Genomic DNA, 13,096 nt, shown 5'->3' with positions numbered 1-13,096 from the left:
TGCTCCTAAGTATGGGAGTCTATGTTGCAAGGCTGGAGCTGAACCTTCAGGCAGTCCTTAGGGCAGCTATGAAATTTACCATTGGTTCATTTACTAGAGCACAACCTGTCACAGAAAAGCTTATTTGGTAAGTGTTCATCCAATAACTTTTCTTTATATGGCCAAGCACTGCAAATGTCCTTTGATGATCATGGCATGAATGATTGTTCTCTGCATCTCAGTGAATTACTGTGTTCAGAATGTTATCTGCCATTCTCACTTTCACAGTATTCTGGAGACAGCTGAGGTGGAACGAGTCCAAACTTTGGGTATACTTCACAAAGCAGGAATGTTAGGACCACTGCGCACACTTTTAATTTGGTCTGGAGTGTGATGCCTCTCTGATTCCAAAGTGGTCTTGTAGCTGTCCAAACACTATGCCTTCTTAGGCAAGAAACAAGATTTTAGGTGGTATCTTTTATTGGACCAACTGCATAGATGGGAAAAATATTAGATAAGCTTTCAGGCACAAAGTCCCCTTCCTAGGATTCCTAGGCAATTCTGTTTGAAGTTTCATCAGTGCTTATGGTGTTATACATCATAACACTATCAGGATAGTGAAATTTAGGAATGGATTGGAGTTCCTGTGCAGCAATTTCAGCTTTTGGTGATATATGAAATTTTGCTTGAGCAGGCTGATAGAGGACTTGATCTTTTTTAAACAAGTGACCAATTGGAAAAGGAAGCAGGCATCCCACTATGGTTCCTATGTGTGGCAGGGGCAGTAAGGTTGCTCAGCCATGGGAACATGGTGGCAACAGCAAGATCACCACACTGCAAGTCTTACTGACAGTGCTACAGCATGCTGAGCTGCAGGAACATGGCGGCAGCAGCAAAATCACCACACCACAGGACTTACTTGTGGAGCCATGCCACTGAGCCACAGCCAGCAGGGGCAAGGATGCCCAAAGGAAAAATAAATCTGCTGCCAGTGTGGACATGCTTTATAAGCACATGCCAATTCACCAGCGGGGTGGCAGGGCAAAGTTAAAAGCCCCACAAGCCAGTTCAAAGGCAGAACCAGAAGTAAGGTCCTAGCAGTGAGGGAATGCTGCAGCCAAGCTACAAGCCCCAGGAGAGGTGGCTGGTGGCAGCCTCTGACTGAGGAGCTGCCCCTACAAGATGACTCAGAGGAGTCAGGTAACTTACCTGGAGAGGTGACATGGAAGTCTGACTCCAGAGAGTGGAGCCAAGGCAGCAGCAGATCTGCAGGACAAGAAGAGAGGGACAACTGGTAAAGAACCATGAGTGAGGAACAGGCGAAGGCTGACACCCCTCTTGCCCCTTTGGGGGTATATTAGTTCATCTGGACTGAATCAAAGAGGAAGCAAGAATAGCCATTGACTTGGCCAGGGCGAACCAAGCTAAAAAAGGGACTGAACAAATCCGAGGTAAAATGGGATCCATGCAACAATGGAGTAACCATGGGTTGATGCTAGCTGGGCTGTAGGGGAGGTGAAGCCCCAATGTTCTTGTGCTAATGATTAGCCCTAACAAGATACCACTGAGCTGGGATTGACACCTTTCCCCCAAGATTGAAGTTCCAACAAAGACATGGCAGGCGAGAAGCACTGGTGGTCTTGGTAACTGGTGCCAGTGGTCAAACTGTTGGGCTGTAGGACCACGGTTAGTTCCGGGCAACTAGAAAACTGAAGCAGGGAGCTCAAGACAGGCACAGCAAGTTACAGTATGTCCTGATGAAATGAGTTCACTGGGTTGGTGGACTGTCAGTGACAACTGTAAGTGAAAAAAAATCACAAATGAGTTCATCAGACTTTAATCTTTGCCTGTATTAGCCTCAAGTTAAATAGATCTTAATTAGTCCAAATTTATTTTTCAGTCCTGTTGTCAACATCCCCAAAAAACCCAATCACCAGAATGGCAGCAAGCAAAACACTGAATAGGGTATGCACAAGAACAAATCAGCAACATGCAACATGCCATTTCAGCAGGCAATAGATATGCACCATAGTGTAAAACAGAGTGGATACACAGAGGATCCAGTGAACACATATACTCAATCAGGTTGCAAATATTCATTCAAGAAAAGGAATAAATAATCATAGTTACTTTTTTAAATGAAACATCTTATGAAATTAAACACTCACTGTTTGTAATGCATTTCAAAACCTCCCTGTACATCTATAAAGAAAGTTTGGGCAGTACAAGAGACAATAAGATAAACACAACAATAGGTCACACAGCCTCAAAATATTCAATGTCAGATTTTTACTATTATTTTTATTCATCATGTACAATCATTATTAATTTTAAAATTAATTTAAAATCATTATATATTTATTTGCAGGAACGTACTTGGAGCATAGGTATCACTCACGCAGAAACCATATGAAAGACTCTAAGTATGCACAGAAGTAATAATTCTGTTAATGAAAGATTTGCATAATAACTTTGAGGCATATTTCTAATGAAGCCAGAGCATAAATAAATGAAGACTTGTCAATGCAAACTGAAAAATTATTTAATGTTCTTTCAATGTCAGTCAGTGATGAGATAGTTATATCTATTACCATGAAAGTGAGTAACTATATAAGACAAATAGATTAATGTACCTTTCATCTTTTTCACTAATGCTGCAGACTGGAATTTTGTAAAAAATGAGAAATTTGCAAATGAATCTTTTCAATACATATTGCATTAACTAACACTTAGGATCTCAGTGTAGCTCTCCTCATTGTGAAATCACCTATAAATTAGTGTATACTGGTTTTCAAGAGAGCATGGAAGACTACTACAACCACATTAAGGGCAAAAAAGAAGGCTTAATGGTAAGAAACAGAAATTTGTGGTATTTAAACACCATGTGTTTGAGCAGAAAAGGAAACAGAAAATGACTATCCACTAGCAACAAATAAACATGATTGAATAATCTGGGTTAGGTACTGGTATGTAAAACTTCTACTATAATGAGTATCTTACTTATAGTTTATAGTCATATCCTGATTATAGGTCATACCTAGTGAGAAAGTCAAACTCGCATGGAGCAATTCTATCAAAAACCAATTGTGTTGTTTCATGAGTTAATTGGAATAACATTTTGCATAATTGCACCTCTCCCATCACTTTTTCAGCTTCTGTTTTTCAGAGGTAATGTCTGACACCCCCAAGAGGCGGGTGCATGGGGTCCTGCCCCCTGGAGGGCCACTGTGAAGACATCGTCAAAAATAAGTGCACCTGCAGAGAGCGAAGTTGTGATCTTTTGAAGAACAGGTGTCTATTGCAATGCACGTATGTCTCTGTAACTTGGCTCACGGTGTCATCATTTTAATATACATAGTTAGGATTTGCTGAACCGATGCGGTTGAAATGCAAGCAATTAATATTTATAGAAGTGATATGTTCATGCTTATGTAAGGGGAGAGACAAAACATAAGGGAGACGATTCCTTTTTTTTTAATGGCTTTTAATTCCCGTTGAAAGAGGAAGTGATAAGGTGCTCGTGCTTACACCTGCTGTTAGAAGACGGGGACGTGACTGCAGTTGCTGACACGACTTTCATGATGTGCGTGCGCGTGTTGTGCGGCGCGGGCAGGGAGCAGTGCCGGGGGGCCCTCTGCCAGGACGGGCGCCCCGGCCCAGGGTGGGCGGAGGCAGGGGGGCAAGGTGCGGGGTGCATTTCTGGGCTGCCCGGCTGGCTCCCTGCAGCTGGCGCGAGGCAGACGTGCTGCCTCTCCCGGCTGGGCTGGTCTCCATGCCTCCATTCACGCGGCTGCTCTCCCTGCTGGCGGAGCCCGTCTCCTCGGCACTGACGGGGAGGGAGGCTGGCGAGAGGCAGCTGCCGCCGCCGCCGCCGCATGGCGAGACCCGGGGAGCCTGCGGGGCGGATCCGCGGCAGGTTCATGGTGCCGCTCAGGGCTCTGCTCTTCTGGGCGCTGGTCTATAGCTACTGCGGGCTCTGCGCCTGCCTCGAGCTGCTGAAACTTTTGTGGAGCATCGGCAGGAGGCCGGGCAAGACCTTCCAGTGGGTCACCCGCGAGAACCCCCCCGCCTGCCTCAATGACCCCTCCCTGGGCACCCACTGCTACGTGCGCATCAAGGTAAGGGCCCCCGCCCGCCCGGATGACTTGCCATGTCCGCCTGCGCGGCGGGAGCCGGCTCCTCGCGAGCTGGGCGGCGGCGCTGCCCTGCTCGGCCCTCGGGGCCCCGGGGACACCCGCACCCCGCCGCGGTGACCGGCTGCCTCCCTCCCTCCCTCCCGCGCCCGGCTCCGTGAGCATCACAAAGATGGGGCTTGCGAGCAGCGATCCATTTTGAAACGCTCACGGTCTCGCCGAGCAGCTGCCCCCTCGCCGCCGCCGCCGCTCGTTGCCGGCCCCGGGCTTGGCTGCGCGAGCGCCGGATCCTCGCGGGTCGCCTTCGTCCTCCGCGCCAGCGGCTCGACCTTAGCGGCAGCGGCTCCGCTCAGGCCGGGGATGGCCTGACTCCCTCCCCGCAGCAGGAGCCGCTGGAAACCCCGTGCCAATAACCCAGCGCGGCTGAGCCAGGGGACGTGGCGTGTGTCCTAGAGCAGTGCTTCTCCAAGTGGTGGTCACGAGCCACCGGTCGCCGGTCCGCAGCGAGTTGCCAGGAAAGAAAGACGTACATTTTCAGAAGCAAAACATTGATACGTCATAGCACCACAGTTCCTACGTTCCAGCACCCCAGGTGACGTCACGTCGTGGGAGGTGAGGAAAGGGAGAGAAACGGCCGGTCGCGCATTTGTGTAGCGCTGTTACACGCAGCTGCTGCCACCGGCTGAACCGGGCACCGGCCCCTGGCCCACTGGAAAAAACTGCCGGTCCGCCACACCAGCTAGTTTGAGAAGCACTGCCCTAGAGGGCATTAACAACCAGCTCGCTCCGCTGCTGGTAATTACTCTCAGGAAGCTGCAGGGACATGGGGAAATGCGAGGTGGCCCTCCCCACACTTCTGGGGCTGCCAGATGCGAGGAGGCTGAGTCCTGCACCAGGCATGAACTGCGCGCACCTTCCTGAGGTGGCCGCGGTCCTCACCTGGGGCTGAGCTGCCTCTCACCTTGGTGGGAGCAGCAGCTCCCATGTTGGTAAGAACAGGATGGGGTTGTGAAGAGCAAAGATGTCTAGGCTGGAGATGTCTTGAGCAGCCAGACTAGGTTGCCCGCCTGCTGACTGACTCATGAGTGACTGGAGGGTCCTGAATCTGTGGGGGCACCCGCAGAAGCCACCGACCCTGTCAGGGGGGGCACCAGCCCTACCAACAGCATCAGTGTTGGCCGTCCGGGGGGCACGTGCAGCCCCACGCACCCCCTACCAGTCACCTCTGGGCCAACTGAATTCCTTCTGCTGGATTCTGAAGGTGGAAGGTGTCCTGTCTCCCACAAAAAATAACCTGATTTGCCTCCAACAAACGAGGCTGCTGCTGCTGCTTGGTGCTAGCCTGCAGGGCTGCAGAGTGTGCCCTGACTTTAAATGAAGTGAGGTCTGGACAGGGTTGAGCTGGGATTGCACCATCCCACCATTTGGAAGCCAGATCTGAGTCAAGATGGTGGTGGCTCTTTTGCCTAAGTTACAAGATTGCAGGGCTCCCAGTATTGTCATAACGGCTAGTCTTCCATTCCTGTCTCTTGCTTTCTCATCCTTTTATCCTGTCATTTTTCTTAGTTTCTATCAGATCTTTCTCCATGACTCTTTCCAATATTCTGTTTTTACTGTCATCCTTCACTGTTCATGTAGTAGCACCTCAAGTCCCAGTCATAGCGAACACTGGCCAAAAGGCACCTTTGTGCCAAAGACATTGCAACTTAAGACCTATTTCCCTTGTACTGCTGTCATATTTCTGGTGACTCTTCTACCTGTGGTCCCCTACTCTAATAACTACACTAAATGAAGTGACATTGGCTGCAGTGAGGAAAGCATATATATAGTACATTTTAAGGTTTTTGTCAAAACAATATAAACACTATATTTTCTTGACTTTTTCATTAATTGCTGATGGACTCTTGAAAGTAGTGCTGGCAATAAGCATTCAGAAACTGTAATCTCCCAACCTGGTGAAATAGAATTTCAGTCTCAGTATTTGTTTCACTAAGTACCAGATATTAATAAAACATAAGCAGTAACGCTGTAGAGTCCATGGGGAACCTATGTGCAAGGTGCACTTCACTGCTGTTTTTCATAAGAAAATTTTGACAGAGATAATGAGTCAACAATATATAGTAAAAGAGTAGGCACTACTCTGTGTTATAAACCAATTTATAAATTCAGTTGTATGCATTCAGTTTGCTAGTGGATCCATTTAATTGATCCCTGCAGAGAAAAATCACCTGATAGAAAAACTTTCAAATTTACATCTTGCCTACACTGTAAGAGATGGTCTGGACCCTCCAAAACAGACATTACTTTCCTTTGCATCCCCCTACTAAGTGCCAGCGCTGCCCATGTGCAGGATCTTCAGCATTAACAGGGCTTGAATAGCCATTATGACACCACAACAAGGTAGGATCAGGACTCCCAGGATGCTCCAGGGAAACTGAAGGATATAAGTGTGATAATGGTCATGACAGGGTAGACAAGCAAAGAGTCTGCTGATGGGGGGAATCTGTTGACAGGAATCAGCAGAACTGCCTTGGGGCTCCCAGTTATGCAGACTGGGGAGGGAACAGCTAAGTAACTTTGGGGTGCACACTGGACTGAGGACAAAGAGATTGCTTAACCCTTTAGAAGGGGCAGAGAACCTCTGGCTGGGTGTCCTCTTCCCCAGTAAATGCTTTTATTGAAGAAGAGCTACCTATTTTGCTGGTCACAACTTTGCACTTATTCTGCCCAATAATGAGACCAAGTCCCTCTGCCAGGAAATGAACTGAGAGCTATCTCATGGAATCAGGATGCATGGACCACCAAAGGGTTCAAGGACTGAAATGCCAGGGTCTCCTGAGCCTAAGCAAGTACTCCCCTGGGGCACTCCACACAGGCATCTTTTTGCATCTACTACTGAACTGATTTCTTGGGTGAAGACCATACAAACTCAGGGGCAATATCCAGGCCATATTATTCAGTTCTATAACTATAAACTTTAGGACATGTCTAGTCTATTGTTGCGCATGATGTTTTCCTCATTAAGCAGGCAGGAATCCAAACAAATCTACTGGATCTTCATTTCAGTCTTTTTAAATTCTACTAACCCTGACCTTCAGCTAGTGTAAGTCAGCAAAACTCCATTATGTCAATTGTGAATGGCTCTGCTTCTGGCAAAATAACAACAAGTAACTTGCCTATTGATAATTTTCATCATGATAATGAATGATTGAAGCTTATTTCTCAGAAGGCTCACGGCCCCAATCAATAAGAGTGAATGCAGACAGGGTTGGAAGAAGACAGTGAATTAATCTTCTTTTCTGTCCCTCTGAATAACATCTTTATGGACCTCCAACTTTTAAAGGTAAAAATAAACATGCTTTAAACCACATCCATGCAGGAGAGGCAGAAATACCTGATTTTTAACAATCTTAATTTGTATCACGTTTGATTTAAAACATTCCATTTGGTCTGTCAGCTGTACACCAGATTGCAATGTGAGACAGTTTTAATTAGCTAAGAATAGCCTCATCTAACTGACAAGACTGACAGTAGAATGTACTCTTGGTATTGACTGAAAGCCTTCCCATTTAGTCACTGTTTGGCATCCTGTGGGAAATTAATGGGTGCTGGTTCCTAGCAAATTCCACATGCCCTGTTACCATCTCAGGTGGCATATTAGTTGGAAATATTATCAGAGTCCAATGGCTGAATAGGCAGAGAAATAACACCGCTTAAATCCCAATTCCAGCAACATTGTACAGCAATACAAACAGAACACTTCTTTTCTTTTCTTTCCAGGATTCAGGTTTAAGATTCCACTACGTAGCTGCAGGAGAAAGGGGCAAACCGCTCATGTTGCTGCTTCATGGCTTTCCAGAATTCTGGTAAAACTCACTTCTTGCTGTCCTTTTGTAAGATTTAGATGCTCACTCTTATGACACTTACATCCTCTGATATTTTCCATGACTATGTTCAAGTATCCTGGTAAAGCTAAATTTTAGAACAGGACAAACCATCACATTTGATTATGGTCTTTTTTAATTGCATCCTTTTTTTCTAATTGCACCAACTGCAACATAATTCCAGGAGTTGTTACAAACCAACATACCAAATCTTCTGCTTCTATTCAAGATCAAAAAATATTTCTTGAAGTGTATATCGTTTTCATGGTAGTGTTACAGTGAAATTGTAACCATAATGGTCCTGGAATTATGTGGGAAGCAAGGATTTTTTTAGCGTGATGCCTTTCATTGGACCAACTGCATAGGTCCAATGCAAGCTTTCAAATACAAGACATTCTTCAAAGACAAGGTCCCATAATTAGTTCACCAGAAGACAAATGATGGCACCTGTAATAAATGACAATGCCTAGTGGATCAAAGTTAAACAAACCATAAACACTTGATCAGAATAATTGTTGTGATTGTTTTGGCTGTAAAATTTAATCCATGGCTGCCAAATTTAACAAGTGAAGTATTGTTTGTTCTTTATTTAGAGCAATTGCATTCAAGGAACAAATAGGTTATACAGGATGTGATAATTCAATAAACGGTTGTCTTTCCTTCTGAACCACAGATTTTAGCTTGTTTAGGTTCACTAGTGGAGACATTGCTGTTCAGGTGAGACACAAAGGGGTCTTGACCACTTCTAATAATGACACCCCCAATGACTCCTTTTCCAAACTTTGAGGTGCTATTCTTATTGTTGTGAACAGATGTCATTTACACTGATATTTATATTATATTGATATTTTAAAGTTCTGAGCTGTCAAACTGACTAGAGTGCTTAGAAATGTTTTACTGCCAACATACCTCCATCATAACTGAACTAATGAATCCGAATATTTTAAAAGAAATATGGTAACGATTCCTAAATAGAGATCAAATTGTGTTCAATTTATGTCCATGATGGGCTGACATAGGCAACCAATCTCAGATTTACCCAACATCTACAATATTTTATAACTATTGAAGGCATAGAGGCTGCTGGTGAAAGCATGAGCAATTTTTCTCATTAAACTATTAATTTAAAAAAACAGATTGTTTTAATAATATCTTGCTAATTAATTGGGTAAGGAAATATAAATATAGATTAAAAGCTGCCAGTTGGTTGTTAACTATCTTTTTTTTTTCATATTCTAGTCTAATAAGATATTTTAGATGACAGATTTTATCCAAATAACAACCCTGTTCTGTGTGCATGTGTTGTGTTTCTTCTTTAATTCAGACTTTCTGCTAATGTAATAGTATGAATAATCTACTAAATTTATAATACTGATATAATTTAGAAAATCATGCTCATGTTCCACTTAAAGCATCTAGTATTATTTTTAAAGAAAATTAGACAAGATTCCAAAATTTACTAAATTGATTGTTTGTCGTAGCTTTAGCCTCATTCAGTACCTGACAGTTCAAATGGAATAGAATATTAAGTGTGAAAAGAGCTGTTTGAGATGTATAAGAATAAAATATGCATGCTAAAAAAATTAGGGTTGTCATAACACTGAAGGATTCTTATGTATAAACCAAGATTCTGTGTTTAAAATGCTAAATAAAATAACTGCAATTTTAGAGCCGTTTAAGGCAGCAGTGAACCTATACTGTTTGGATAGTAAAAGCAATAGGAGTGATTCCATAATTGGGAAACTTAATTACAAAATCTTCTAGCTTTTAATGCCTCAAGGTTATACCTAGGACAAACTATATAACAAGCCAGGACTGACATTAGTGAGCAACTGAGGATGTATAAAAACAAAAATCAGTCAATTACTATATATAAAGCACCACAGGCATTAAGTGCCTTATATGCAAAGGAATTTTTAAATCAATAAAAATGTTATGAGAAGCCAATATAAAGACTTCAAAGTGAAGATAATATGTTGTGACATCTGAGTGCCTATAAGAAGGTATCTAAGCTGCTGAATTTTATATAAGCTGCCTTCCCAAAATAACACAATCAGAAAATCCCCAAAATAAGTTACAATTACTTAGCCTTGAGAAAAACACAGGCATTTACCAACATTTCCAAATCGTCCATGCAAAACAGAGGTCAGGTTAGATATACTTCATACATAGTAAGGTGTTCTATGAAATGCACAGAATTCTCTGAGGTCAAGGGCAGAATACCCTCACTGGAAGGCCCAGGTTTTGGATCTGCTGCTTTTGATGGTCTGCCAAGGTTAGAATTTGGTAAGCTTCCGGGTGCAGTGCAAGAACTAACTGTTCAGTCAAGCTTTTAATTGATTGATGGACCCTTGTGACAGCAGGATGTGGGCATAGAAAGTGGGCATATTCTTAAAAAAGAAAATGTTTGCTATGCCCTGTTACTTTTTCTTTGTGAAGTATTTCTCATAGCTCCTACAGTTACCATGGTAAACTTAACTCATGAGGCAGTGTATATTGATTTTTTAAAATTCATTATTAGAGAACTACATTACTTAAATCTTATACTTCCATTAAAGTAAAGGCAGTCACATGGAAAGGTGATAAATCCCATATTTATATAACTAAAATTTTCTTCGCTTAATCCAGTGCCAGTGTAATGGCCATATTATATGCAGAACCCTTTACTGGTTCATGCTAGACTTGATGCAGAAAAGGCCAGGGTCTGATGTAAAATATTATTTGCAGGTTGGCAGAATTTTCAGGAATCTCCCTTATGGTATTTGACTACCCAAATGCTTCATTCATATTGTTACTTAAAATTGTTGCAGAAAAACTTGACTCTTAGCACAGAATAGTTCATCAAATGTTATCTATGGTTAGAATGATCACGTTATTTTTCATGTCCTCTTAAATTGTGTCCTAATGGGGCCCAGTTCTTCATGGGGCTGTGCACCTCCCAGACAGTGTTGAATAGCCTCAAAATTAATTTCAAAATGAGTTTAGGGAAAGTAGCACTTTGCAGGATCAGGCCTTTACCTTTTGTGATTTTAGCTTTCCCCATTTTTATGCAGTCACAAACAACTATTGCTAAAATCAGGAATAATCTCCATCTACCTCTAGATTATTACTAAACTCGTCTTTATTCTGGATTTCCTTTAAGTGATTTCTATCTTTATAAATAGAAGCATAAACACTGAAATTCTGTGTTCAGTACTGACCCAGTGATAGCTGTTATTCTTTGTTATTTTAGGATTAGACTGAGTAATACATTGATGATGAACCATAGCCATATCACTTGATCAGATTAATTTGTTACATTCTTTATTATCCTTTACTTCACTTAGTGGATGGATTACCCATTTTTTTTCCCTGAAAAAAAAACAAACAAGTGTGTTTATCTTGTCATCTGAAGTCTTGATTTCCATTCTATCCAAACCCTATTTGGCATATGAACAAGGCAAGGAGGAGAGATGACTTTGTTTGAATTCACACTGAGGTGAAATAGTACCAGAACATGGGATGTGCAACTTCAAGGTTTCTCTAACTTATGTGGAACCACTGCAGAAGCTAGAAATGACTGAAAACATCCGGAGTCAGGTCAACTATTGTTCAGTTATGTTTCTTGTGTTGTGGGCTTCAATAGGTTGGAAAGGTAGAACTATTTTACCAACTCATCTCCACTCAGAGATTTCCCTTCTAATAGTAGAATTCCTACCTGGACAAAACCATCAAGCTAAAGCCTAAAGAACTGAATCTTATTTTACTTTTACACACCCAAGTGGCACTTTCATAATTGTGCCATTTTTTCAGGGGTATAGGTTTAGCCATGTTGGTCTAAGGACATGGGCAGACAAAGTTATTTGGGTAAATCTGGTATCTTTTATTAGACCAACTGAAATAGTTGGAAAAAATCTTCTTTGCAAGCTTTTGGGTATAAATACCCTTCATCAGGCGAAGGAAGCATCTGCACTTGGTCTGTGCTCTTTCTGGATGATACCGGTCAGAAAGAGCACAGACCAACTGCCATTTATTGGCACTTACACACAGTTCAGGATTCATGAGCATGGTAAGAAGGCTGCACTGCAGCTACAGAAGTGCCTAAGTGAAACAGAATTGCCCAGACCTGAGCATAATGCCGAGTAAGTCCCAAAAATTTAGTTGCCAAAAAAACCTCACCAGGAGAAGACCCTTCTGTCTCTTAACTCACTGGTTTAGTTACATCTTTAGGATATTGCCCAAGGAGCAGGGCACCTATGGACTGGGCCTGGGGTTTTCGACCTTTTTGAATCATCGTATCCCTCGGCAGCTGGACATGGAGCAGTGTACTCCTGGCCGCTGAGTGGGGAAAGGAGGGTTGGAGAGGAATGGTGTGCAGCCAGATGCCAAGGGGGGGGGAGGGGGGCATGGCAGCAGCTGCCTCATGTGAGCTTCGTCTGCCCTCTGCATCCGGCTGGGTGGGCGGTGCCTGCAGCAGCGCTGGATAGCACGTGGCAGAGCTCCATCCCCTCCTGCCCTGCACAGCCTTCTCAAGTACCCCCAGGGGTACATGTACAATCCCTGGCCTAGGTTCCCCTCAGCCTGAGATTGTTTAAACATACATCTCCTCCTTCTCAGCACAGCTAGTCCAGGAGAAGAAGCACAAGTCAGAGGGAATATAGTTAAGTGCCCTAGTGTACATGTCTACACATGCATTTATTCCAGCCTAGATTTACTTTGCAGTAGTTTACTGCACAGTAAGCATTTTTGGGTAGCTGTCTACACGGGCAAAAATTAGGGAGAAAATTTGTTGCCAGGTCCCTGCAGCCTGGCAATGCACCCCTGTGGCCAGGCTCTGGCTGCAGCTGCCAGCACCCAGCAGCCATATTTAGAAGCCAGTCCCACTCTCTGGGCAGTCCCTTTCCTGCCTAGAAGCAGTGTACCCAGCTTAGGGGCAGCATACAGAAGCTCCTTTCCTGCCCACTCTGCTTCCCAGTGCCATGGCTGCTCCAGCCCCTGCCATTAGCAGTGACGGCCAATACCCTGTGCTCCTGCTGGCCATGGTGCTGACCCTGCTGGTCCCAGCAGGCACCCCCACCCAGGTTCCAGGAGAGCCATGCACCCAGTGCACCAGGTGTGGGA

At 43.8% G+C, this 13,096-nt stretch overlaps 1 protein-coding gene across 1 annotated transcript in view; it reads left to right on the top strand.

Annotated features, from left to right (window-relative positions):
• The first annotated feature begins 2,302 nt into the window (after positions 1-2,302).
• The window catches only part of EPHX4 (epoxide hydrolase 4), a 39,748-nt gene continuing 28,954 nt past the window's right edge, over positions 2,303-13,096 (top strand). Inside the window, exons 1-2 of the mRNA XM_019531115.1 lie at positions 2,303-4,097; positions 7,893-7,978. Coding sequence (XP_019386660.1) covers positions 3,855-4,097; positions 7,893-7,978 — 329 coding nt within the window. The 5' untranslated portion in view covers positions 2,303-3,854. The remainder of the gene's footprint in view (positions 4,098-7,892; positions 7,979-13,096) is intronic.

The sequence above is a fragment of the Crocodylus porosus genome, unplaced genomic scaffold (assembly GCF_001723895.1).
Source record: "Crocodylus porosus isolate Cpor-Errol unplaced genomic scaffold, CroPor_comp1, whole genome shotgun sequence".
Lineage (NCBI taxonomy): Eukaryota > Metazoa > Chordata > Crocodylia > Crocodylidae > Crocodylus > Crocodylus porosus.
The sequence above is the reverse complement of the archived record's forward strand: the minus strand, read 5'-3'. Positions and strand labels throughout refer to the sequence as shown.